The sequence below is a fragment of the Heloderma suspectum genome, chromosome 2, assembly GCF_057233095.1.
Source record: "Heloderma suspectum isolate Gila_16-S chromosome 2, 16-S_ref, whole genome shotgun sequence".
NCBI lineage: Eukaryota > Metazoa > Chordata > Lepidosauria > Squamata > Helodermatidae > Heloderma > Heloderma suspectum.
The window spans coordinates 212061255-212086674 of NC_139459.1; the positions used below are offsets into that span (position 1 = coordinate 212061255).

The 25420-nt window shown below is 46.6% G+C and overlaps 2 protein-coding genes across 7 annotated transcripts in view; one reads left to right on the forward strand and one right to left on the reverse strand.

Annotated features, from left to right (window-relative positions):
- SLC38A10 (solute carrier family 38 member 10) overlaps nucleotides 1-25420 on the forward strand; it is an 82822-nt gene that overhangs the window by 36471 nt on the left and 20931 nt on the right. For all 6 annotated transcript variants that reach the window (XM_084837649.1, XM_084837652.1, XM_084837650.1 and 3 more), the window contains one exon: nucleotides 17951-18107. In XM_084837649.1, coding sequence (XP_084693775.1) covers nucleotides 17951-18107 — 157 coding nt within the window. The remainder of the gene's footprint in view (nucleotides 1-17950; nucleotides 18108-25420) is intronic.
- The window catches only part of NDUFAF8 (NADH:ubiquinone oxidoreductase complex assembly factor 8), a 29383-nt gene continuing 24449 nt past the window's right edge, over nucleotides 20487-25420 (reverse strand). Inside the window, exon 4 of the transcript XR_014788226.1 lies at nucleotides 20487-22063. The gene's annotated coding sequence lies outside the window, so the exon portion shown is untranslated. The remainder of the gene's footprint in view (nucleotides 22064-25420) is intronic.

Genomic DNA, 25420 nt, shown 5'->3' on the forward strand with positions numbered 1-25420 from the left:
GAGTTCCACAGAGTGGGGGCCACCACAGAAAAGGCCCTCTCCCTCGTCCCCACCAGTCTAGCTGTCCTGGCTGATGGGACAGAGAGGAGGCCATCCGAGGCTGATCTTGTTAAGCGGCCTTTCTGGTGCTGCTGGAGGTGCTCCTTAAGATAGGCTGGGCCGGAACAATATAGGGTTTTAAAGGTCAAAACCAACATCTTGAATTTGGCCTGGAAAACAACTGGTAACCAGTGCAACTCCTTCAGCACTGGAGTGATGTGATCTCGCCGGCGGCTGCCTTTAATCAGGCGAGCCGCCGCGTTCTGTACCAGCTGCAGCTCCCGAACCGTCTTCAAGGGTAACCCCACGTAGAGCACATTACAGTAGTCTAAACGAGAGGAGACCAGGGCATGTACTGACGATGGGAGCAGATGGTCGGGAAAGAAGGGGCACAGCCGCTGTATCAGATGGAGTTGATACAGCGCTGTCCGGCTCACAGCTGACACCTGAGCCTCCATGGACAGCTGGGAGTCCAAAATGACCCCCAGGCTGTGGACCTGGTCTTTCAAGGGTAGTAATGCTTCCTAAGGCCCACTTGACTTCACTCTCGAGGATGTCCGGCTCAAGTTCAGTGACCGCACTATCATGGCTATAAGGGACATTAAGATCTTTCCTGTATAGTTCTTCTGTGTTTTCTTTTCACCTCTTCTTAATCTCATCTGCTTCTGTTAGGTCCCTGCCTTCTTTGTCCTTTATCATGCCCGTCTTTGCACAAAATGTTCCCAAGGCACACGGAGGGCCCCCTCCCCGTGTTATTACAGGAATAGATTTCTGTTTGTAACAAGTTTTTTTTAAAACACACACACCAAGAAAGTCCCAGTTCACTCAACTATTGTTACTTTGGCATCCAGTTCAATTGTTACCCTCCTACAGGACTGGTTTCCATCTTTTGATTTACACCCCGCCCACACACACACACACACACACACACACACATCTTTTTAAATGGAGCTGAAATGAAGATGGGCTTGGCATTCTCTCTGATAATCATTTAGCTAAGTGACACTCTGGGGCTTGTCACTGATGCTCTGAAACGGTTGCTGGAGCTCAGCAGCAGGGTCAGTAATAGCGATGCAAAGTAGGATTGGGCCATTTCAGTGACTCACCTGAGTCATGGTGCGTCATAGGGCTGGAAGGTATCCAAATGTCATTGAGTCTACTAGCCACATCTTTCGTGCGTTCACTCGCATATATGCTATGTCAGCTCTCAAGGGCTTCAGGATGACCTTGCTGTACAGGAGCAGGATTCACAAGCTCTGTACATGTCTTGTTCCTCTGCAACAACATCATGTTGTCCCATTATATCCTGATTCACAAACTAGCTCAACATGGGCTAGATGAAACAATGATCCGGTGGATCCACAGTTGGCTACAGAATCAGACTCAAAGAAGATCAATGGGATCTTCTCAAACTGGGGAGAGATAATGAGCGGGGTACTGCAGGGCTCAGTCCTGGGCCCAGTGCTCTTCAACATTTTTATTAATGACTTGGAGGAGGAGGTGCAGAGAATGCTGATCAAATTTGCAGATGACACAACATTGGTCAGGATAGCTAATACTTTGGAAGACAGAAACAAAATTCAAAGTGATCTTGATAGACTGGTGCGCGGGGCAGAAAACAACAGAATGACATTTAATAGGGATAAATGCCAAGTTCTTCACCTAGGAAAAAGAAACCAAATGCACAGTTACAAGATAGGGGATACATGGCTCAACAACTCTACAAGCGAGAGGGATCTTGGAATGTTGTCGATCACAAGCTGAATATGAGCCAACAATGTGATGTGGCTGCAAAAAAGGCAAATGCTCTTTTGGGCTGCATTAATAGAAGCATAGCTTCCAAATCCCAGGAAGTACTAGTTCCTCTCTACTCAGCACTGGTTAGGCCTCATCTGGAGTACTGTGTCCAGTTCTGGGCACCGCATTTTAAGAAGGATGCAGACAAACTGGAGAGGGTTCAGAGGAGGGCAACAAAGATGATCAGGGGACTGGAAACAATGCCCTATGAAGAGAGACTGAAAGAACTGGGCATGCTTAGCCTTGAGAAGAGAAGTCTGAGGGGAGATAGGATAGCGCTCTTCAAATACTTGAAAGGTTGTCCCAGAGAGGAAGGCCAGGATCTCTTCTCGATCATGCTAGAGTGCAGGACATGGAATAACGGACTCAAGTGACAGGAAGCCAGATTCTGGCTGAACATCAGAAAAAACCTCCTGACTGTTAGAGCAATACGACAATGGAATCAATTACCTAGGGAGGTGGTGGGCTCTCCCACGCTGGAGGCGTTCAAGCTGAGGCTGGACAGCCATCTGTCAGGGATGTTCTGACTTGGATTCCTGCATTGAGCAGGGGGTTGGACTCGATGGCCTTGTAGGCCCCTTCCAACCCTACTGTTCTATGATTCTGTGATTCTGTGTCCAAAATGCAATGTTCACTTTCCCCCCAGCCTTCTCCAGGAAAGCGTGAAGGGCTCAGGAGCTTATGCATCTCTGAGGCAGAGAAGATGCAAAGGGTGTTTTTGAGCTGTGACTTTGCAGAAGAACACAAAGCATTCGGAACTTTCACTGCTTCCCTCCCCGCTTCCCTCTTTCTCTCCTCCCTCCCTCTCATTAGCTGCCTCTTTCCACTCACAAAATATTAACCCATGCTATCCAGATTACATTGTGCCAACCAGGAAGTAAACAAGGTGGCTATTCCAAAGGTGGCCTACAGACAACAAGCAGTTCGATAAAACATCCTAAGTGTTGGTCTTGGTCCAATGCTGTATTGTCCAGGGCAGTGGTGGGCAGAAAGTAGGTCTCCAGATGTTTTGGACTTCAACTCCCAGCATTCCTGACCGTTGGCTATGCTGGCAAGATATTCTGGGAGTTGAGGGGCAAAACATCTGGAGGTCTACCTTTTGTCCCACCCTTGGCCTAGAGAGAGGCCTGAATTTTTAGCTGGTGGGTGCTTAGCTTTAAAGCCCTAAATGGCTTGGGACCCAAATAGTTGGCAGTGTGCCTCTTCCCATACCAACCTACCTGGGTATTAAGCTCTTCAGGTGAAGCCCTTCTCTGGGGACCTTCAATACATTATGTGTGTACAAAGGGCAGGGCATTTCTGTGGTGGTGCCCTGACTTTGGAACACCATCACTAAGAGTATTTAACTGACTGGTGCCAACATTGCTGTCTTTTCAATGCCAGGTCAAGACATTTTTATTTGCCTGGGCATTTTAAATGGTTTATATTGCCTCTTTCTGCAGTTTTATGGTTTAGTTGGCTCTCAGTTTCATGTTATATGATGGTTGATAATATCTCCCTTTTTATAATGTTTGATTATACTACATACACTGCTCTGGAATCTGTTAAGATGAAGGATGGTCAAGAGATTTCAAAATAAATTTATTTATTTATTTATTTATTTATTTATTATTAAATTTATTAATCGCCCATCTGGCTGGTCACCCAGCCACTCTGGGCGATGTACAACATACAATAAAAACAGTTTAAAACAATACAATTCTATAATAAAAACATTTTCTAAAATACCCTAACCCACCCCAAATGCCTGCCTGAACAACCACGTTTTTAATGCATGATGGAAGCTCATTAAAGAGGGGGCATGACGGAGTTCCCTAGGGAGGGAGTTCCACAGAGTGGGGGCCACCACAGAAAAGGCCCTCTCCCTCGTCCTGTCTGGTGCTGCTGGAGGCGCTCCTTAAGATAGGCTGAGAGGTTGAGGAGAACAAGGAAGGAGTATTCACCCCTATCCAGAGCCCTCCTCATATCATCTACCAAGGCGACCAAGGCCGTTTCTGTCCCATGCCCAGGCCTGAAGCCCGACTGAAATGGGTCTAGATAATCAGTTTCTTCCAAGTGTGCCTTCAACTGCACCGCCACCACCCGCTCAATCACCTTGCCCAAAAATGGCAGATTTGAGACTGGGCGAAAGTTGTTCAGAACTTGAGGATCCAAGGAGGGCTTCTTTAAGAGCGGTCTTATCACTGCCTCCTTGAGGGCTGATGGCATCACTCCCTCCTCAAGGGAGGCGTTCACCACCGCCTTGATCCCCTCACTCAGTCTCTCTCTGCAGCTCATAATGAGCCAAGTTGGGCAAGGATCAAGTAAGCAGGTGGTCGGCCGTACCGATGAAAGCACCTTGTCCACTTCATCAGGAGGAAGAAGCTGGAACTGATCCCACAAAACCGGTTTGCCACACGATAAGACCGCCTCTTGCTCATTAACTGTATCCACAGTGTGCAGAGTAACACACCTAATCTGATCAATTTTATCTGCAAAGTGCCTTGCCAAGGCCTCACAGGAGGCCTTAGAATGTTCCAGTGGTTCCGGAGCCACAGGACCGACCAGGCTCCGGACCACTTGGAACAGCCTCCTGGGACAGCACTCTGCAGATGTGATGGAGGCAGCATAATATTCCTTTTTTGCTGCCTTCACTGCCACGTGATAGGCTGAAGATACAGCTCTAGCCCATGTCTGATCGTCTTTGGAGCGAGACTTCCGCCACCGGCGCTCTAGCCGTCTTACCTCCTGTTTCAGAGCTCGTAACCGCGGATTGAATCATGGTGCAGTCTGAGCCCTGTTCAGGGGGAGAGGGCGTTTCGGAGCCACCTGATCTAATGCCCCAGTGATTGCGGCATTCCAGCCACCCACCAGGGTCTCGACCGAGTGGCCGTTGGCATGCCCCAGAGAATCCCCAAGCGCGTTCAGGAATCCATTTGGATCCATAAGACGTCTGGGGCGGACCATTTTAATGGGTCCTCCACCCCTGTGGAGGGGTTGTGGAACCGAGAAGTCCAACGTCACCAGATAGTGATCTGACCATGACAAGGGGGTAGTGGATATACCCCCGACTTCCAGATCACTCCCCACTTCTCCAGAAACAAACACAAGGTCTAGTGCATGACCGGCTACATGGGTGGGCCCAGTTAGAATATGGTGCAGCTCTCAGGAGGCCATGGTCTCCATGAAGTCCCGAGGTGCTCCTGTGAGGATGGCCTCCGAATGTACGTTGAAGTCCCCCAACACCAATAAGTTAGGGGACTGTACACGCACATCAGAGACCACCTCAAGCACCTCGGCCAGGGAGTCAGTCATGCAGCGGGGTGGACGGTACACGAGCAGAATCCCCAGACTGCCCTTCGGGCCCAACCTCCAATACATGCACTCAGCAACCTTGGTCTCCCGGAGAGGGGGTCTGGTGAAGACCAAGGACTCTCGGTAGATAACAGCCACTCCCCCTCCCCGATCCCCAGCCCTCGGCTGCTGTGCATACGAAAATCCAGCTGGACACATGGCTGCAAGGGTTGGAGCAGCAGCCTCGGCCAGCCAGGTCTCCGTAATACATGCCAGGTCTGCACCCTCATCCAGGATCATGTCATGGATGAGGGAGGTTTTCTGGGTAACAGACCTGGCATTGCAGAGCAGCAAACGAAGGCCAGAAGATGGGGTCACGCCTCCCCCAGCCATCCTTTGGCTCTGGACAGGCCCGGAGCAGGGGACAGATACTACACATCTCTCCCTTGTTCCCCTTACATGGCATGGCCTGCCCCTAGTGCTCTGCCAGCGCCTGCCGCCCAGCCTTGGTATCTTCTGGCCCCCAACACTCCCCCCACTGCCTCCATCAGGTGGACACATGCCCCCTCGATCCTGCCTATCAGGCAGGCTACCCACCCCTAAAACCACAACAAAATCCCCCAGGAAAAGGAAAAGGAAAACACACACACACACACACACACACACACACAAAACAATTAAAAATCCCCTTAAAAATAATGCCAGGCCGGAGTCCACAGGGAAGGCCAGGTGGTGGTGGCGGCGGCAGTGGCAGCAGCAGCTGCCGCCGCCGCAGGCCCAGCAGCAGCAGGCGCGCCTCTTCCCCGGTGATGGTGGTGGCCTCTCCTGCAGGCCCTGGCTCTCCCAGGCCACCTCAGCCAGCCAGCTTATGTAGCCCCTCCAGGGAGGGCAGGTGGAGCAGCACAGCTGGCTCGGTACCTGGGGGTCTGGTCCTGCAGGGACTGGTGGTCTGCCAGGCAGAAGTCTCCAGGGAAGGCCTGGTGGTGGTGGCAGCGGCGGCGGCAGCAGCAGCAGGCCCAGCAGCAGTAGGCCCAGCAGCAGCAGCAGGCCCACCTCTTCCCCGGTGGTGGTGGTGGCCTCTCCTGCAGGCCCTGGCTCAGGATAATAAATAATAAATAAATGACCTTTTGGTGCATAGCACTAGGCCAGCAGGCTACCTGGGCTGACCAGGGTTCTTCTGCTGTGTCTCAGGAAGTGTCAGGAAGGTCTCTGCAAGTAAGTCTGTATGAGTAAGACTAGTGTACAGTCTCCGGAATGGCATCAGTCTTACTCATAGTAAAATGGAAATCCACAAATCAGCCAGATTTGTGGAAATATGTGATGGCAATACGTGCCTTTGCGGGGAGATCAGGATATATTGAAGAGGAGTGGGAGTGGTCTGAGGAGGGAAGGCAATCGGAAAATGGTGATTAGGAACTGGTGCAAGACTTACCCAAGGAAGCACTTGGCATCTGACCCTTCCACACTTTCTCCACACATACTGAGAGCTGCATAGAAATCTGGACACTGTGACTGTAATGGTGGCTGATACTGGCCTGCCTGCTGCTTGTCTACCAAGGAGAGGCTTCACTTGTCTTGTCCTCCTTTTGTTTCCATGTATTTCTCCCTCTTTGTCCACTGTTCACTTATTCCTTTTAACATGGGCTCTGGGTGGGGCGGGGAGCTTTTTCATAAGCATGTCATGGAACTTTTAAGGAAAGCTCTCCGTAGATTTCAGGCAAGTTGCTGGGTTATGCATTTGCTCTTACCCTCGCCAGTCATGCCCTCTGAGCCTCGCCCAACAGGTATTGGGCATGGTTGACTGACATCTTAAGGCTGTGACAATGCCAATCCCTATTTTAGGCAGCAGTTCTTAGGTCGTCTCATTCTTCTTTTCCCTCACCATATGTGGACACAGTATGCATGTCTATTGAGCAGACTGGAGGCAGCGGAGTGACATCTTGATTCCGGTTGGGCAATTGTGTCCCCACGTGCCCATTGGCCATACCTTGTTGCTGCCACTGCAGCCTGCAAGTTTGCATAGAATAGATGGTTTGCCATGAAATTAGCTTTCCTAGTCAACTGGTTGTGGTGCTTTATTGTCATTGTATTTTCTTGCTTGTGTTGTAAATCACCCTGAACATATATTTTTTTTAAATTGAAGGCCAGCACCTACTTTTTGTTGTTGTTGAAATAGACTGGTTTTTAAATCCATTCTAACAAGCTTGTTAATATGCATAAATGAACCACTCCTCAGTCAGGAGGTTTTCTCTTTTAACTCACACCTGCTGTTCTGAAAATTGAATCAGTTGCCAATCACAGGACTTATCCTGGTAACAGGATGCCCTCTTGAGTTGCGTGCCAGGGGATGGGTATAGGTGCCACAGTTCAAGGTGGATCCTGGAGGGGGTGAGTCAAAACGTACTCCTCCCCCACTCTTCCCATCAAAACCGTTCCCATGAGGGAGGGGGAAATGCATCCCCAGATGTTTTTGTTGGCTGGCAAAAGGGTGTCTAATTCTGCCAACTGGAGTTGTTAATTATTACAGACAGCTGGTCAGTCAACAGCTGGCAGTCAGCCAGAGACCAAGAACCGGCAGCTTGGATTAAGTGGCGCGGGGAGCTCAGTTTAAAAGCTTGGAATGCTGGAAAGATGATTGAGTAACCGAGCGACGAGGGGAAGTATAAGAACTCTGAGCCAAGCTTGCGGAGGCGCAAATGACCTGGGAAACTGTCTCCCTTCACTGTGGTTCTCGTTGTAGGCCTGTATCCTTACTTGGCATGGTGGGGCAGTATGGGGACAGACTTAAGTATTGGAGAAGGTCATGTGAAGGTCTGTAAGGAAAAGTACTTGATTTCTGATAGGAAAATGTTCGCCTTGTTTTCTCAAATGGCCTCTCTAAGCAAGAGAGAAGTCACTGAGTAGTCCACATTTGGAAAGCAAGAGAAAATTGGGTACAGAGGCTACTTGTGTTTGTTTAGTAGATTTGTATCCCACTCTAGGAACAGAGTTCTTAAAAAACCCAACCCTTATACTTGAAAAATTGAAAACATGAAAGAAATGGAACTGTGAGGAAGAATATTTGGGGCATGGAAAGAAGAGGAGAACCAGTTCAAAAACCAGTTAGTGATCCTTCTTTGCATCTGGTTAGTGGAAAAGTATGCAGTGGACAGGATGCATAGAAATCCTTGTGACCAGATGGCATGAAATCTGGATATCTTCCTTAGCACCTAGCAGCAAATACAGAACCTGAAGGCTTTTATTTAACCTTCTTTGAAGAGAACCGCATTTCTAGCCATTGCAGCTTTGCACAAAAGCTGGACATACGTGGCAGTGTATGTGAAACATTCAGAGTTGAAAAGGGGATTAATGTGAGGCCCAATCAGTGCATGTGTAACCTTCCCTCCGGCATTTCCATACATGTGACTTCTACTCACAATTAGTTTACATGGCAAAATTCCACGTTTTGCAACCACCAACAGCAGCAGCGCCCCCCACCACATGCACGCACAATTTTGCAGCTGGATCAGCTTGGAAAGCTTATGGAATTGCATCTGATTTTTTAAGTTGGGAAGTCCACATTCGTACACTTCTAAAGGCTCTGTTTTGCAGTGCTCGCTTGACAGGTGGCACCACTTTTAGGTTATAATGTCTAAGGGTCAAGCTACAGATTACACTGCAGCTGTGCATCATGTTAGCCCAGCAGCCCCTTTTCCATTGTAAAGCACCCTTGTGATTCAAGACCCATATTTTCAAGATAAACAGAGATGGGTTAAGAGAAGGGTTGGCAGAGAAAGGTTGATCTTGGAGAGAAGGGTTAAGCACCCTGTTTTCCCTGCCCTTTTTATAGTACAAAGCACCCCTTCCCATGGGCACTTTGCAGTGGAGGAGGGTCTGTCGGGCGAAGGTTACATGTGACTATGTGACATAGTTCAGCTCTTAAAATAATGGCTGCAATTGCACAGAACGGTAAGCCAGAGTTGCTGAGAATTCTTGCTTCTTGGTAATGAGCATGTGAGCTGGCGCACACTGTCTGATTGCTTCTGCTTTGCTCCTCCTGTAAGCAGGAGTGACTACACTACTCTAACCAAGAATTTACCAGCCGTAGAAAGCCTAGCGTTATATCCAAACCTGACTTGTCTCTCCTCTAACAAGCCAAAATTTGAAGCCAGGGTTTTTTGTTGGCTTCTGGATCTTGGCTTGTTAGAGAAGCAACAACCCATGGTCTGGATCATTACCAACAAGCTGGAATCCTCAGCAATTCTGGTGTACCATTTTGTGTGAATGTGGCTAATGTGTAACAAAATAACCAGGAGCTAAGGATAAATCCTGCTGGATCAACTCTAGGTCCATTGAGTCCAGAGTCCTGTTTCTAACAGTGACCAGTCTGGGAAGCCCATATGGAGGCTATCAAGGCAAAAGCTTTCCCCTGTTGTGTTTACCCAACATCTGTTGGTTAAAGGTACATGTTGCAGTGTGGAATGCTCCTGTTCAGTGTTCCAGCTAGCCAGCCATGCTTTCCTTAAGAGTATTCCATTCCACTCTACACCCAGTTTTCCATCCCCCTGCCCCCCTCCTAGTAACAGACACTTGGCATACTGTGGGCACAGAGCAGGCTCAGTCCTTAGTGGAGTATTTTTGCTCCTTTGGGTTTTTTCCCCTAGAGATATTTTCCTCTTTTGCAAACCTTGGGGCTGTCATAAACCACTTTCTCCCAGCCACCCCCTTCCAACCTGCAGTATGGAGAATGAACTGCATTTAATTTGGAATGTGTATTCACTTGTTTTACAGATTAAATAAGGACTGAGTTAGAAAGAGGAGGAATTCTTCTTTGCTGCTACCCTTGGGGGATTTTTTTATTTTGGGTGGTGAGGCTGTGGACAAACTGGTGCCCAATCCCAGCTACATACAAATATTTTATTTCTCTAGCTTCCATCCATTGGGTCATTTTAGCATTTCTCAGTGTGAACCAGGAAATGACTTCTAGGAAATGAGACGGTTCTCTCGCTACCTCTTTATGTCTATGTATCTCTTTCTCCCTCCTCTCTTTGCAGCCATTCCATTTCTTCCTCTCAGTCTTTCAACGTTCTGTGCGATTTGAGTTCTTATTGGGCTGTTTTTGGTGAAACAGGGTTTTTTCCCCCTTAAATTTGTACTTCTGCAAACCTCAGGGTTCCCCCAAATCTACAAAGACATTGTATGTGGCTGCTGCCATTTTGGCTACCTGAGCATGGGTGTTCTCTGTTAATGGAAAATAAGACTCCGTGATACAGATTCTGAACATGGAGATTCTATCTGGCTACCATGGCTGATACTCGCTGCTAGACAAATTCACGGAGGATAGGCCTAACCTATTTTACAACAGTAAAGCCAGACTGCCGCAACCTGGTGCCCTCCAGATGTTTTGGACTACAACTTCCAGCTTTCCTGATCCTGATTCCATGCTGACTGGGGCTGATGGGAGTTGAAATCCAAAACATCTGGAGGGCACCAGGTTGGTGAAGGCTGATTTAAGTTAATGATCATCGCTGCATCCTGTGACAGCGAATCCAACAAGTTACCAATGGATTGTATGAAATGGCATTCCCTTTTCTCTGCTTGGAGCCTACTGACTACCAATTTCATTGAGTGACTCTGTGTGCTAATATTATGAGAGAGGTTGGAAAATCTGGGATTTATAAGGGTAGGGAGCAAACAGCTCACCCAGCAAGGTTGGAAAAATGTTCTGCTAGAATATTGGTTAGGATAAATGTAGCATAGGATGAGTGCATCTGTTTCAAATGCTAAAGCTCTTTGGGAGGCAGACTCATCGTGTTTTTTTAAAAGAAGACAATTGCTGTGGGACAGGGAATGGACACACAGCTGTTTCAATATGAGCTGATCTGTGATTCTTTTTGTTCGGGTTGAACCACCACTGAAATGTTACCTTTTGTTTGGGAACTCCCCTATTGGTCTCTTGTTCCCTGACCCTGGAAGCCGTTCTTTTCCCTTCTCTCCCTTTTGGTGTTTTGCATCCAGCGTTTTGGTGCTTTGCACTCACTGCTCACTGCTGCTGATCTCTCCACAAGGCTCCGGGGACTCTCCCCAGCTATGAGCCCCGAAGAGACTCTGGCTGAGAATGGCTCTGCTAGACATTGGCCTCACATCACACCTTAGTCTACCCAAATATCTGCTTCAGTTCATTGTCATTCTGTGACAGTTTCCCTGCTATAACCCATGGGTGACACAGAAGCATACACAGTTCCTTTATTTTTATTTAAGTGCTCTCACAGCCATCTTGTTAATTACTTTGCCTGCGTTACGGGAAGCTCAAGAAAAAGAGAAGATTTTTTAAAAATTCCATTGAGGTCACTTCTGCTCATTGCCTACAGATGCCTCGTCATCTCCATTATACTTAATGGTCTGTCACCTGCAAATGGGAAAGGGGCCTTTTTGGATATTAACCCTTTCAGCAAACCTGTGCTGGGGGGCGGGAATTCTTCTGGAAATTGATAAATTAAGGTTTTCCTGAGGGGATAAGAAACATGAAGTTCCAGGATAGCTTAATAAATGTCAGAGTGGTGGCCAACCTTTTCAGGCAATCAATATCTTGTTATGTGCTAAGGGGTTTTGTGATGGTGATGAAGCCTCCGGCAGCGGTTGGCTCCGTCTTGTCTCAGAGGGTCTGAGCAGTCAGAAGGGCTTCTGGTTGCCGTTGGCTGAGCTGCTCTGAGCCTACTGAGGATCATGGCAGATGGAAGCTCCTAAGCATGCCAAGGAAGGGTAGAGGAAGCAGAGTCCTGTGAAAGAAAGATTGGGAGTGGTTTAAAAAGTGAACCGGGGTGGGGTGGGGGCTATCAGAAAAGAGAGGAGAGATGCAACTCTGCAGGATGTCGCAAAGGTGCAGAAGGGTGGAGTTCACATATTGGTTTGAAATAGTCTTTGGCTGAGGGCCTCTAGCCATGTTAAATGCACCAAATGCTTATCAGGTAGGCTGCTGACAAGGCCAGGAAAACACCAAAGATGTTACTATGAAGAAAAGATTCTGAGACGTGAGTGATGGGATGCTTGATCGTAGCAAAGACCATTATGTTTTCAGCTTTAACTGCGTCAGAAACTGAAGCCAGGCATCTGGGCTTTATTGGTTTGGGTGTGCTGGCTCCACACTTAATGAGATTGATACACTGGAGTAGCCAGATCAAGTTAATTTTCCACAGAGGATAGGACAGGGATGCGCAGGAGAGGATAGTACATACTGCCAGAGCTCTGCTTTCTACTTTGCACTCACTGCTGAAGAGAAAAGCTGCTTTTTAAACAGCAGTGGCTTCTCTTATCAGCAATGGGAATTGCAGCAGCAAAAACAGAAACTGAAGCTCTAGCTCTCACACACAATTCCCTTCCGTGTGTGCATGGATAGATCTTCTTTGGATGCTAGCCAGTCGTGCTTGCACCCTGCTTTGTCTTCTTTTTTCTTTTCTTTTTTGCTATGTGGAACAGTGCAATTTAAACCCTTATCCACAGGGGAAAATTAATTTTATTTGGCTTCTCTGGTGTATTAATGTTATTAACTGTGATGCCAGCACACCCAAACTAGCAAACCCCCAATGCCTGGCAATCAATTCCTGATATAATTACAAGCTGAAAACTCAACTATCAAACCTCCTAATTCACTTCTATTTTTGAGAATGGGAAGGGGCTGTAGTTCCGTTGTAGAGCACCTCCTTTACATGTAGAAGGTCCCAGGTTAAATCCCTGGCACTTTCATTTAAAAGGGCCAGGTGGCAAGTGAGGGGAGAGACCTCTGCCTGAAGACCTTAGAGAGCCCCTGGCAGTCCATGCACAATCATGAGGCTTGGTATAGAACATTATTCTGACCTGTGTAAGGCACCTTCCTATATTTCGGAATGGCTGTAGCTCAGTGGCAGACCACATGCTTTGCATGTAAAAGGTCCCCATATTCAGTCTCTGGTAGGGCTGGAGAAGACCCCTGTCTGAAGCAGTGGAAAGCCACTGCTGGTCACTGAAGACAATACTGAGCTAGATGGAGTAGTGGTCTAACTTGGTATAAGACGGCTTGCTATGTTCTTTATATATTTATTTTGTATTAAATTTGCACTCTGCTTGTCAGGGAGCTAAGGGCAGCATTTGTGGTTCCCCTGCCCTTATGTTCACAACAACCCTGGGTGATAGTGACTGCCATAAGGTCATTCACAGTGAAATTTATGACTGATGAGGGATATGAACTTGGATCTCCCTCACCTTAAGTCCAGTATGCTATCCACTACGCTACGCTACACTACACTGACTCCTCTGTTTCTGTTAGCTTCAGTTCAGGGTATATTTTGTCCATAAGTAACTATAGCTCTCTGATAGCCCACCACCTGCTGCATGAAAGACGCACGCATAAGCCACATGAGTGCTGATGGCTTTGTTATAAGCAGTTTTATGTACATCTCTTGAATTGGGCAGTGCGCTTAAGGTGATTTTCCAAAGTATAAAATTACTTCTGTGTTCAAAATAAACTTCTGCAAATATCTGTTCGAATATCAGTGGTACTGGGATACTGGAAAACTAATTTTAATCATCAGTAGATTTAAGGCAAGGGAGAGGAATTAGACGGAAAAGCTGAATTGATGCCTAGCCTGTTTTATACCAGGAAGTAGTCGTGCCTCATAGCCTTGTACAGGAGCAGAGCTGGGGCTTGGCTGAAAGAAAAAGTGAGAGACATGACAGTGAAGATTCAAAGTTGGGGCTGACCTCCTCTATGCTGGGACAGGGAACATTTTTTCAAGGTCTCAAAATAAGCGAGTGGATGTCTCCCCTTCTGTTCTCCCTTCTGTTCCCCCTCTTCTTTTATCTCTTACCTATGATAAATTATACTTGCGCAGTGAGCTTGGACATGCACTGTTCATTTGGGATTTTCACATGAGAGCAAACATAGCCTAACCTGTATCAGGAGGTCATCCAAAGGGTGGTTTTGCACCAATAACCATGTAAAGCTAGTTTGTGTGAATCCAATTTCCGAGGTAAAAGCTGGGGCTAAGAGTGCAATACAGGAGAAGACTGATGTTTGCTAACAGGGTTTTGCAGAGGGAATGTAGCCCATTTTGTCCAGTTCTGCACAAGATGGTGGTCTTGCAAATGCTAATTCATATATGAACTGTGCTTCCTTGAGAATTTCCTTTGATAGGCCAACCATGAAGATTCTGACTATCTAAAGGAGGACATTGTGTCCCATGCTTAAAGACTGGCCTCTTGCTCTTCCTAGTCTACCATTCCCATCGAGAATGATAAAATTGTTCTGTTTATTTAGTGAGAACTGAAAAAATGAACAGTCTGAAAGAGCTTCTTCCGCAAACTTGTTTTGCTGCCTCAGGAACCATTTGCAGAAATTCTCTCCCCTTTCTCTCTGTTTCTTCATTGACAGATGGCACAAACTCTATTTTCATTCCAGCCCCAGTGCAGAGGCCTCAGATCCTCAGACTAGCAGGAAACGGAGGAGGTCAATGCTGAGGGCAGAAATTCCGAATGTGTGGAGCCTGGCAGGATATTGACTGTTCCTGCACTCCCACTTATAGAGTCACATTCTTGGTGGGAATGGTTGACCATTTTCCTGCCTTTTCCTCCATGACCCCATCCAAGGATTTGGGTTTCTTTTGTCAACCCTGAGGCAATTGTTACGAAGAGTTGCCATCTCTTCTGTCTTATTTAATGTATGTGGATGTTTGGCTCTTTTGATCTCCATGTTTGGTTCTTCAGAAAGACTGAATATCTGCCCTCATTTTTCAGTTCATCCACATCTTTTTTTGTGGGATCATTTCTTTGGTGGCAGTCCAAACCCTTGATCTCTCCATTCTGTCTGGGTCTCGGTGTTGTTTCTCACGAACAAATCTCACCAGTCTCTGTCTCAGAGTGTCTTTCCCTTTATCCTTGGATGGACCACCTGTTCCCACAAATTTAAGTTGTAGAACATTTCGTTTGATGCCCTCCAGATCTCTTCCCCAATAAAATCTGTGAGAAACTGCTTGTGGAAGCTAATTCTGTGAAATGTCTATAACTGATTGCCATCTGGCTTGGTGCTGGCCTGGCCTCTGTGAAGAACTTTGCTGTTTGCCTTGTTCGTCTCTACCCCATGCACACTCTGCAGCCTTCGCCATTTTCTGTCCATTATACCTGCTTATTCTGTCATTAATCAACAGTGTTTTCATCGAAGAAAGAGCATAAGAAATACTTGACTGTGAATATAGGTCAGTGTGGCTTCAGGCTGTACTGAGAACCTGTGGGCTCTAAAGCAGAATACCAAAAGATGGGTTGGCTGCGCTTTGTACCTCTGCTGAATTAGCTGATCTGATGCTTGGCAAAGCTTAGATAGAGCTGCCACTTTAGTCTTCAAGCTGCACCCTAATTGATCTTGCCTGTGTAGCATTAGCATCAGCCCCAGTGATCAGAAAGGTAGGCTTGCTCATCTCAAGAACTGGCTGCCCCCGAAAGCAAAGAATGGCTTGCGGGGGAATGAGCAAAGGTCTGAAATCCTGGAAGAAGAGCCAGGTCTTCAGGGGACCCTTTCCCTGGGTCAGTGGGACAAGTGATTTTCAGAGCGGGATCCACTTGGGGAGGTCTGCCTCCCAGGTGATAGTGGCTGGAGGAACTTGGTTATGGCCATTTCTCTGCAGTGAGGATTGGTGCCTGCTCTCCTGCACCTCCTCCAGGTGACGTCTCTTTTTTCAAATACATCTATTCCAACATGCTGTTCTTTTGCTTGATCTCTAATATCCCTTTGAGGAGTGGGAGGACAAATATCAAAGCTTCATTATGCTTTAATGACCCCTTTTCTGCATCCCTACTGACTGCTTTGCCACCTTCTGGCCAGCATTACTGGCGTGGGTTTTTTTTAAACATGCTTGCTTGGTTCTCCCAGCACCTGTAATAGCAGCATCGTTGACATGCAGACCAGGTTTCCTGTAAAGCCCTTGCAGTGACAATTACAGTGATTAACTAGGTAAAAATAATACATCAGAGTTTAATTAAATCTCCTTCACTGTCAACCAACAATCCACCCGCTCGTCTCTCTCTCTCTCTCTCTCCACCAGTACGTTTTTTCATTTGGAGCCTGGCAGCTCTGCTGCTCAAGCGAGGCAAGCGCTCCTGATGCCCATATTGTTTATCAGTTATTATTGTGTATCTGCTCAGCTGATCACCCCTACCCAGTATCCCATAAATTACTGAAACTTCAAGGGAGAGCTTATATCGAAGTGCTGTGTGTGTGTGCTCGGTGCAAGCAATGAAGCTGTTCTGTAATGACCAGCAAGTCTAGATGGTTACATCTAAAACACACCCTTCTGCAACCAAATTCTGCAGTTAATCATGCAAATTAAAATAGTTTTGCATACATTTACAAAATCTTCCTGATTCTCCCTACAAAATCTTAGGACAGGGATTAATATAACGGTAAAGAAGACATGAGTGGAACACTGGAGAGCCAATAGATTAGGCCTGGAAGTGCGCTCGGGGCGGGGGCAGTGATGAGTGGAAAAGTCCTCCTTCTGACAGTTGGGAAGCAACAGCTCATTCCTTTTGCTTTTGGTTTCTGAGTTGTGAGCTCATGTTGTTCCCATGTTTTCAAGCCCCCCAACAACCAGAAACGTTCTGATGTTTTAAAGCAGAATCCGAGATTTTCAGTCTTTTTGCATCTCAGATTCTGTGAAAACTGGCTAGGTGGGGTGCAGTCCCACCCATGCACATTTTAGTTGCCAAGAATACCGGTGATAGAATCATGCATGTTGACAATCCTATCTTCCCTTTCCACCCTTTTTTTGCTATGTTCAGCAATTGCTATACACTCTGAGGCCTAAGGGGCTGCACAGTCTGTTTTTTCTTTCTTCACCCCTCTCCCCTTCCCCAAATCTCAAATACCAACATGATTTTTCCACTTAGTTGCGGCTGGGGCTACAGAACATTATAGTGTGCAGACTAGAAACATTGTAGGAAAGGAGAAGGCCTATTGTACACAGATCCTGTTAAAGTCTAGTAGAAAGTTTCTGTGGGTCTCTACATACGCACTTGTTATCTGTCCCCACCCATGGGCTGTATCTCCCCCCAACCCCGGGCTGTATGTCCCCCTGCCCCGCCCCCGGTAGGCTGGAGGTTCCCCATCCCTGCCTTAGGGCGCGCAATCTAGAAAACGTAAGTATGGCAAATTCTTTTGAAATCAATATGCCTTAACTGCGCTTAATCCCCATTGATACCAAAGTACTTAGTTATGCATAATTTTCACTGAAATACATTGCAGGTGAGTTCAGTGTAAAGTATAATTTAAATGAGATGTAATCTGTCTTGTAAAGCACTATGGGATTTTGTGGTTCTGGTGATGCCTTTGGCTCTGGTTGATTGAGCTACCCTAAATGTCACAAAGGTCACTGCAGGATAGGGAAAAGAGACTCCTGCTGCCATTGGCTGAGTTGCTTAGGACAGGGAGGGGTGGGGCAGGCAGGAGGGTGTAAGGAAGGAGCAGGTAGAAGAAGCAGGGGCTTAGGAAAGAAAGAGAAGGGGGGTAGAGTAAGCAGCGGGCTAAGGAAGGCCGGGACGGAGACTGCGAAAGGAAGACTGGGAGTGGTTCAGCGGAATGACAGAAAGAGAAGAAGGTCAGCGGGAGGGCTGTGAGTGGAGAAGGAAAGCCAGGAGAATGCAGTGAGAGGAGAGGGGTGCACACATGGTCAGGAGCTGCAGAGCTGAGCAGGCTAAAGTAGCCATATTGTCTTGAAATAGCCAGCCAAATATTTGGCTGCAGACCTCAAGTTTATGTTAAATGCCCTTCTCTCCCATCCAGTACACTCTGCCTTTCTTTCTACTTGGCATTAAAGGATTTGACATTTTTCTTGCACAGATCATACTGTGGATCGGTTTGGGAGTATTGATCATTAGCACCTACACCACCTTACTAGCAACTCAGGACACCCCAGCAAAAATAGAAGCTGTAGAACCAGGCAAACTGCCAGGAGAAATCAAGAAAGTATTGGACCAGGACTCTGTCAAAATCTCAGGTATGTGCCACGTTCTTGCTGTGCCCTGCTCTGAAAGGGCCGACAGAATCTGTCTAAATACTCTTGCACTCCAATCTGTATGAAGTGGTTGTACCCCCCTTAACTAATAAAAGCCTAGGTTTTCAAGAAAAGTTGATGGCTGTCATCTCAAATATTTCTTGGGGTAGTTTTTAAAATTCAGGAGGTGGGGTGTTGGCATATTTTTGTCCTTTTGTGGTGGAGGTTTGTGATGTGGAGAGGCAGCAGCGTGTGATGCCCCCTGGCGAGTTAAGTTGGGAACTGCATGTGCCTGTAATCAAAGACTCTGAAATCTAGAGATCGAACAGTCCAGGTCACCTGCATGAAGGGCACCAGCAGCCAAAACGGCACCGTTCCCACCCTCGCTACTAATGATGTATTTTCCAGGGTTTCAGTAGTGACCCATTCATCATGCTAAAAAGTTATGTAAATTTATGGGAGCCTCCTTTCTCGTTCCTCTCCTTTATATCCCTGGCCAGGATATAAATTTGGAGCTAGTTTTAGTCCTGACAAAACCTCTGATTATGTCTTGGCTTTGTTTACTGGTTTGCATTATTTATTATTTGTTTACTAAGGTTGTGGATGGAATTATGGCCTGGCACAGCTGCAGTCCCAACCTCACAAGGCCATGATGAACAGGTGTCAACTGATCCTCTGCTGACCCTCTGCTCAAGCCACGCCCTTCTTCTCTCTGCCCACACCTTCTCCACCTGTTCCTTTTGAGTTGACTGGGGTGGGGGTGGGGGACTGTTGTTCTCCAGTGGCTTGAAATATCATTGTGAAGACAGAATGCAAGCAGGCAAAGGAAGGGTTTACTCATTTTCCTTGGAGCCCTTAGTTATGTTCCTGCTGCAGTCTGCATGGAGCATTTCTGAGGTGATAGAGCCCTTGGCAATAATATTAACTCTTCAACTTCACTCTCCAACGCCATTCTAAGGCTTTTATACATCCCTTACTGAGACGCCTGGCTTATGAGCACCAAACAGAATCCTCCTCCCTCCCCTTCTTGCCACACCCACGCCATTTTGAAGGGAAGGGGTGCCATTTTGCTATTTAATTTTTCCTAAAGGAGGTCTTTTGCCATTTAAAGAGGAGGGGCGCAATTTTAATTAGATAATCTTAGATAGTTTGAGAACATTAATGGCCCAAGGAACTCCATGTGTTTCATTTCATGTGTCCAAACTACAAGAAACGCATGGAGCTGCTGCCACTGATGCACCAAAACAATCTAAGATTCTCTAAATAAAACAGCACCCCTCCTTTTCAAATGGCAATTTTAATCAGAGAATCTTAAGATAGGTTCACAGCATCAGTGACTCAAGGAATTCCATGCATTTCATGTGGTTTAAGCGCGTGGAGTTCCTTGAGCCACTGATGCTCTGAAGCTAAGGTTCTCTATGTAAAAGTGCACCCCTCTTTACATGGCAAAATATCTCTTGGAGTCTGCTACTTGCCTGTCTCTTTCTTTGCAAACCCAACAGCAAGAGAGAAACCAGAAAATGACTCTGCTATAGCCCAATGGACCTTGGACTCAGCCTGCGTTTGCCATTCCCTTTGGCGTTTACTGGGTATTATCTGACATTAGAGCTTGGCAGCACTGTACTACACATGTATCCTCTGAGGGATTTTGGTGTGTCCTATGGGATTTTTTTAAAGGCCTGAGAACCCCAGTTTATATCTTTTTTAAAACAAATCTTGCCTTCATAGTAGCAACAGTAAATTTGAAAACAGGCTAAACGTTGTTGTTTTTAACCCCTCACATGTATTGAGTTGCAGTTCCCATGATTTCTGTCAACAACTATAAAGGGCTGGATCAAATCTGGAGGTGGCAAATTCAGGACAAGAATAGTGTGCAGAATAGGTTTATTAACAGTAGTTTGATATCTTCCAGGTTGATAAAGTGGATGTGCAAATTGTTAATTACATGCAACTGAAGTATACAAATTAGCTGTAGTCCTCCAGTTCATGGTATATTTATGATGTGGCCTTCAGGGCTGAAAAGTTGTCCACTCTTGGATTGAGCAAGCTTGCTGCCTTGGAGAAAGACAAATTATACCTTTCACTGTGGAAGAGCAGCTGCGTAACCCTCCCAGTGCCCCACCCATGTGCTAATGTGCAAGTTACCAACAGAATCTTGCTTATCAGCTTTCCTTCCAGATTTTACCAACTAATGAATGGTTACACAGTGGACTGCTGGGACAGGTTCTCCAGTTTTGTAGGCCCGAACAATTTTCATTTGTGACTCTGAGAAATGTATTTGAGCCTCTCTCATGCTATTTATGCCATGTTGTGAGTGTTTAGTCATGTTGACTAGAATGTCATAGAAAAATTGAACCAAAGTAGGTTTTGCTTTATTTTATTGATAGTTTATATTCATTCCTTCATCCGCTCATTCATTTGTGAATAGCTCCATCCTCAAAGCTCAGGGCAGGTAAGAGCAGAGGGGAAAAAAGAATAAGATTATTATTGCAAGAAATTTCCCCACCCCTTTCTAGCTTAGCCCTGCCTAAAATCCTGCCTAAGCAAGTAGGCCTTGCAGTGCTCAAGGTCAAGCCAGAGACATAATTTCCTGACCTACTGAAACCAAAGAAAAATAAGATACAGGAAAGAACTGCAAATTTTACACACAAATATCAGTGCTATAACAGTAAAATAATTTATGAAACATAGCTAAAAATTCACAGCAGAAGATACAAGCCAAAGTCAATTAGTGAACAAAAATTCACAGTAGTATTCAAACAGTATTGAAGGACAGACAAGACATATCACAACAGACTGTGCAGTCTCAAATTACAAGGGTAGTCTGTTAAAGTTAACGTTATTGTTTGCCAAACACATTTCAACCAGATAGTCTTCTTCAGTGGCAGATTTAGAAAACTTCAATGACTGCTTCAGCATGAATCCAGAAAACACGATATCCAAACTTTTACCACTTAGGATATATGCATATAGTTAGAGGAGATGCTGTGAAACACTCCTCTACTCAGACCTGTAGAGTCTGAATGACAATTTTACATTCAAATATCAAAGCAGCAAACATCATTTAGATTACCATCCACCTTCAGGGAAAATATCTCCACTATTAGTCCTCCTGTCCTTCCGGCTGACAGTGCTTCCTAACATTACCCAGGCATGTAGTGGCAAGTTTTCAGTGAGATGGAGTTCCATAATTGGTGGGCAGTCACCAAAAATGAGCCTCTCTGTGCCCTTGCTGGCTGAAGGTGAAACACAGATTATATCACTAAGAGGGCCTCAGGGATCATAAAGGAACACAAGAGAGGAGCTATGTTGGGCCTAAGTTGTTTAGAGCTTTGTAGCTTTTAACCAGGACCTTGAATTGTGTCCAGTTTACAGTGTGGATGGCAGAGCATTGGCGTAATGTGCTCCTGGTTGCTTGTCTCCAATCTGCTCCAGTAGAAAGTTCAGGATAGTTTTTAAGGGCAGCCTCATGCTGACTGTATTCCGGTAGTCTAGGCTTGAGGAAACAGAGGCATGAATGATAGCCACAAGGAGCTCATCTGATAGGCAGGATCACAGCCTTTTCACCAGGTAGAATTGGTGGAATGTAGCCCCAGCCACCACTGATGAGAAGCACAAATCGTTCTCCTGTTGGTGGAAGGAGGCACCCAAGGACTGGGTTATCTCCTCTCACTGCCCAGGAAGGCAGGGGTCCGATCCTCCTATTCTGCCTCTAGCTTCCTTCCCTGCATTCACCCAGGACAGTCATTACTCTCTCTGCTCTTCCTGTATTCTAAAAAAAAAAAAATGGTAAACTACTCCTTTTTCTATCCTAATTGTTTCTTACTTGGTTTTCTGACTTCAGTTGTCTTCTTCAGCCTCCCTTTAAAACCAAAAAGCTTTCTCTTTCACTTTCCTCATCCTCTGACCTCACGGCTCCAAGGGGGAAGGATTCGTCTTCCGCAGCCAAGCCCGCAAAGCTGAAAAAGAAGATGACATCAGTCACACGTGTAAGACTGATTTCAAGTCACTGCCCTGTGTAGCCTGCCTCCTCCAGCGCTCGCTCACAACGTGTGGCCTGCTGCCACCCAGCCCAGCTTGCTTATTGAACCAGAGCCTCCAGAACAACAACTGCAGGAGGGACCATGGAGTGGCAGTGGTTACTTAGCAGCACAGAAGATTGAACGCCAAGAAAGCTTCCTTGATCCTGCTGAGCTCTGTGCTCCCTACACAACGTCAGAGTAGGAGGTTTGGAGTCGGTGTTGAGGGGAAACCATCTTAACTCTGGTTTGGGAATCGGCTACCTTGAGTCCTCTAATCCAAAGTCGAGTGGGGGAGTTTCACCCATTTATATTTCCCTTGGTGCGTTCAAGCGCCAAACAGAAGCGATTCCTGTCTCAGCTCCAGCGGCCCTTCCTCTACACCCTTTGCCTCCTGTCCCTCACCGGCCAGTGCTTTCTAGCCAGCTTGGTCATCTTGGGATGCTAACCAGAACCAGCAGCCTTCCTCCATTCACCCAGGGCTCCCACAACATGGCTGATTTAGCCACGGTGCAACCCGCCTACCCGCTTCTTTTAATGAGGACTCATTTATTAAGAACATCAAATGGGTGGTTTGGGGGGCAAAATTACTGACCAGCTTTTGTAACAGGAACAGCCTTCTGTCTCCCAAAAGAGAGCTAGAGTCCATGTCTCTTCTGATAACTCCACTTCTCTCCCTCCAGTGCCTTGTTCCTCAAGATCTAAGGGAAGCAGTAAGGGGAATTCCGACCAGGCTAAGGGCAAGCCAACAAAGCACAAAGCCTCAGCCTCTAATTCCTCAGTCCCTTTATACTTTTTAGGGAACTCTAACCAAGATTCTCCTATTCCCCCTGCCTTATTAGCTAAGGGGATTAGAGACAGCGATGTCATAAGCACTGAATCTTCACATGATGACTCTGACAAAGAGGGAGACTGTTCAGATCCTGCCCAAATTGAAGATTCTTCTAAAGACAGGTTGTTTAGCACTGAGGACTTTATTCCATTATTTTCCAAGGCTATAGCTTCTCTCAGATTGCAGTCGACATCATAATCCAACACTCCACAGCCGTCTGCCCCCATCTCAGAGGTTGCTTCCAGAGGAGCATCAGTTTTCCAAGAACCCAAAGGACCAAACATGGAAGTACCCTTTCTCTCTCCTTTGGATTGACGATTTTCTAAATAACCAGGACCTTGACCATAAGACTTTACCTGAAGGCCTAATGAAGTTATACAAATCTCTCTCATTTGGAGCTGCAGCCACAGTAGCCTGACGTTTCATTGGACTCAAGCATTGGAATGCAGAGACTTACTCTAGAGCAAATTTGGCCACAGTTTCCTCCAAGGAGGGCCATCCTTTTGGGGAGGATTCCCTAAAAGGCATACTAATAAAGACATAATAAAGTCAGAAAGAGAGCTATGCCATCCTCCTACAAAAGGGCTGAAAAAAGGCCCAAGAAGAAGTTTCCCTTTTTTTCAGCCCAACAGAGGATTTTCTAGACAAAGGGATGACAAGTCTTTTACACCAGCTGGTCCCACTCTCATTTCTTCTCCAGACCTGAACCCTCTGCCACCTCCAAGCCCACAGCTGCCCAGTCCTCCAAAGGAAGATGCCAGCAGTTCTGACAGGATGGGGCCACTGGTAGGCAGCAGAATTCTATCCTTTCAATCCGCCTGGGAACTATCCACAAAAGTTGAGTGGGTTCTCCACACAATTTGAGAAAGCTATTGGATAATGCTCACCCACCTCCCCAGAGACAGATTTCTGCCATCTCTGGTCTCAAGGTGCCCAGCTATGTAGGCAATCTTAACCCAAGTGATCAGACATCTGGACATACAGGCTATAGAGCCAGTATCTCCTCAAGAGACCTTTCTGAGAGTCTGTTGAATATTCTTTGTGATCCCGAAGAAGGGGGGATGAGACTGTAGGGCCATTTTGGACTTAAAGTATATCAACAAATCTGAGGTGCACCACAAGTTCAGATTAAAACCCTCCAGGCCACAGAAGAGGCTCTCCACAGCAATGAATTACTGGCCTCAATAGATACCACAGAGGCTCACTGTCACATGCCAATAGCCCCAGTGCAGAGGAGATACCTCAGGTATGCGTACAATCACAGCCACTTCCACGGCCCCAAGAATATTCATGAAGCTGATGGTGCCAGCGGTTGCCTTCCTGCAGCTTCAAAGAATACATCCTTACCCCTGCCTGGATGATATTCTACTCAGGGCTCCCTTACTTCCCAAAGCAAGGGAAGAGCTCTCTCCCACCTTTCCTGCCTAGATAGCCACAGCTTCCTGGTAACACCAGGAAGGGTCACCTTCGATCGTCCAAAAGAGTAATCTATTTAGGAGCAGATAAACATGGGAAAAGAGCCTGATTTCTCTGGCCCCAGAATGGATCAAAGCACTTCCAGATCAAATTCAGACACAGGCAAAAGTCAGCAGATCTAACGTATTAGGCATAATGACTTCCTGATTCCAAGTTCTTCCACGGGCTTATTTCACTCTTGCTCACTACAGTGCCTCCTCCTGGCCTATCAGTGTATAATCCAAAAATGACACCGTCCAGTTCTGCTCACTCCAGATGTAAAGCTCTTCTTCCTCTGGTGGGGAAAACTATCTAGTCTCAAGAAGGGAATCCCCCTCATGGATCCCACCAGGATTGTACTAACAACAGACACCAGTCTTTTGGGTTGGGGCACTCATTGCCAGAACCACATGGTGCAGGGGCATGGTCTTGGCTGGAACTCCAGGTGGTCCTTCTCCTGGCTGGAACGCCAGGTGATCCATTTCTCCCAGGTACATTTTTTCCAGATTGTCTGTTCTGACTTGAACATGGTGGTTGGAGACAACGTGTCTGCAAAGTATTAAATCAATTGCCAAGGCAGTACAAAATGCCAGGCACTCCCTTCCTTCTGCACTAACCCCTCCCACCCTTCTGAGAGGGAGTGGCACAAGCTGGCTATGTGCCAGACACTCAGAATCTACATATGTAGCATCAAATATTTTAGATGCACTGACTCACTCTTCATATCTTTCCACCCCACTTCCCTAGGATGGAAAGTGTCCAGATATACCACTGCTAGATAGCTTAAGATTTGTATTGTAACAGCAACCACCTTGCAATATCTGCCACGGCCCTCACACCTCACCACTTACTCCACATGAGCTGCAGCCACTTTGGCAGCTTTCTCCACCAATGCACCGCTAGTGGAAATCTGCAGGGCAGCAACATGAGCCAATCCTAACACATTTAGCCATTGCTACAGGCCAGACAAATTTGCCTTAGTGGAGTCCACCGTCAGGAGAGGAGTTCTG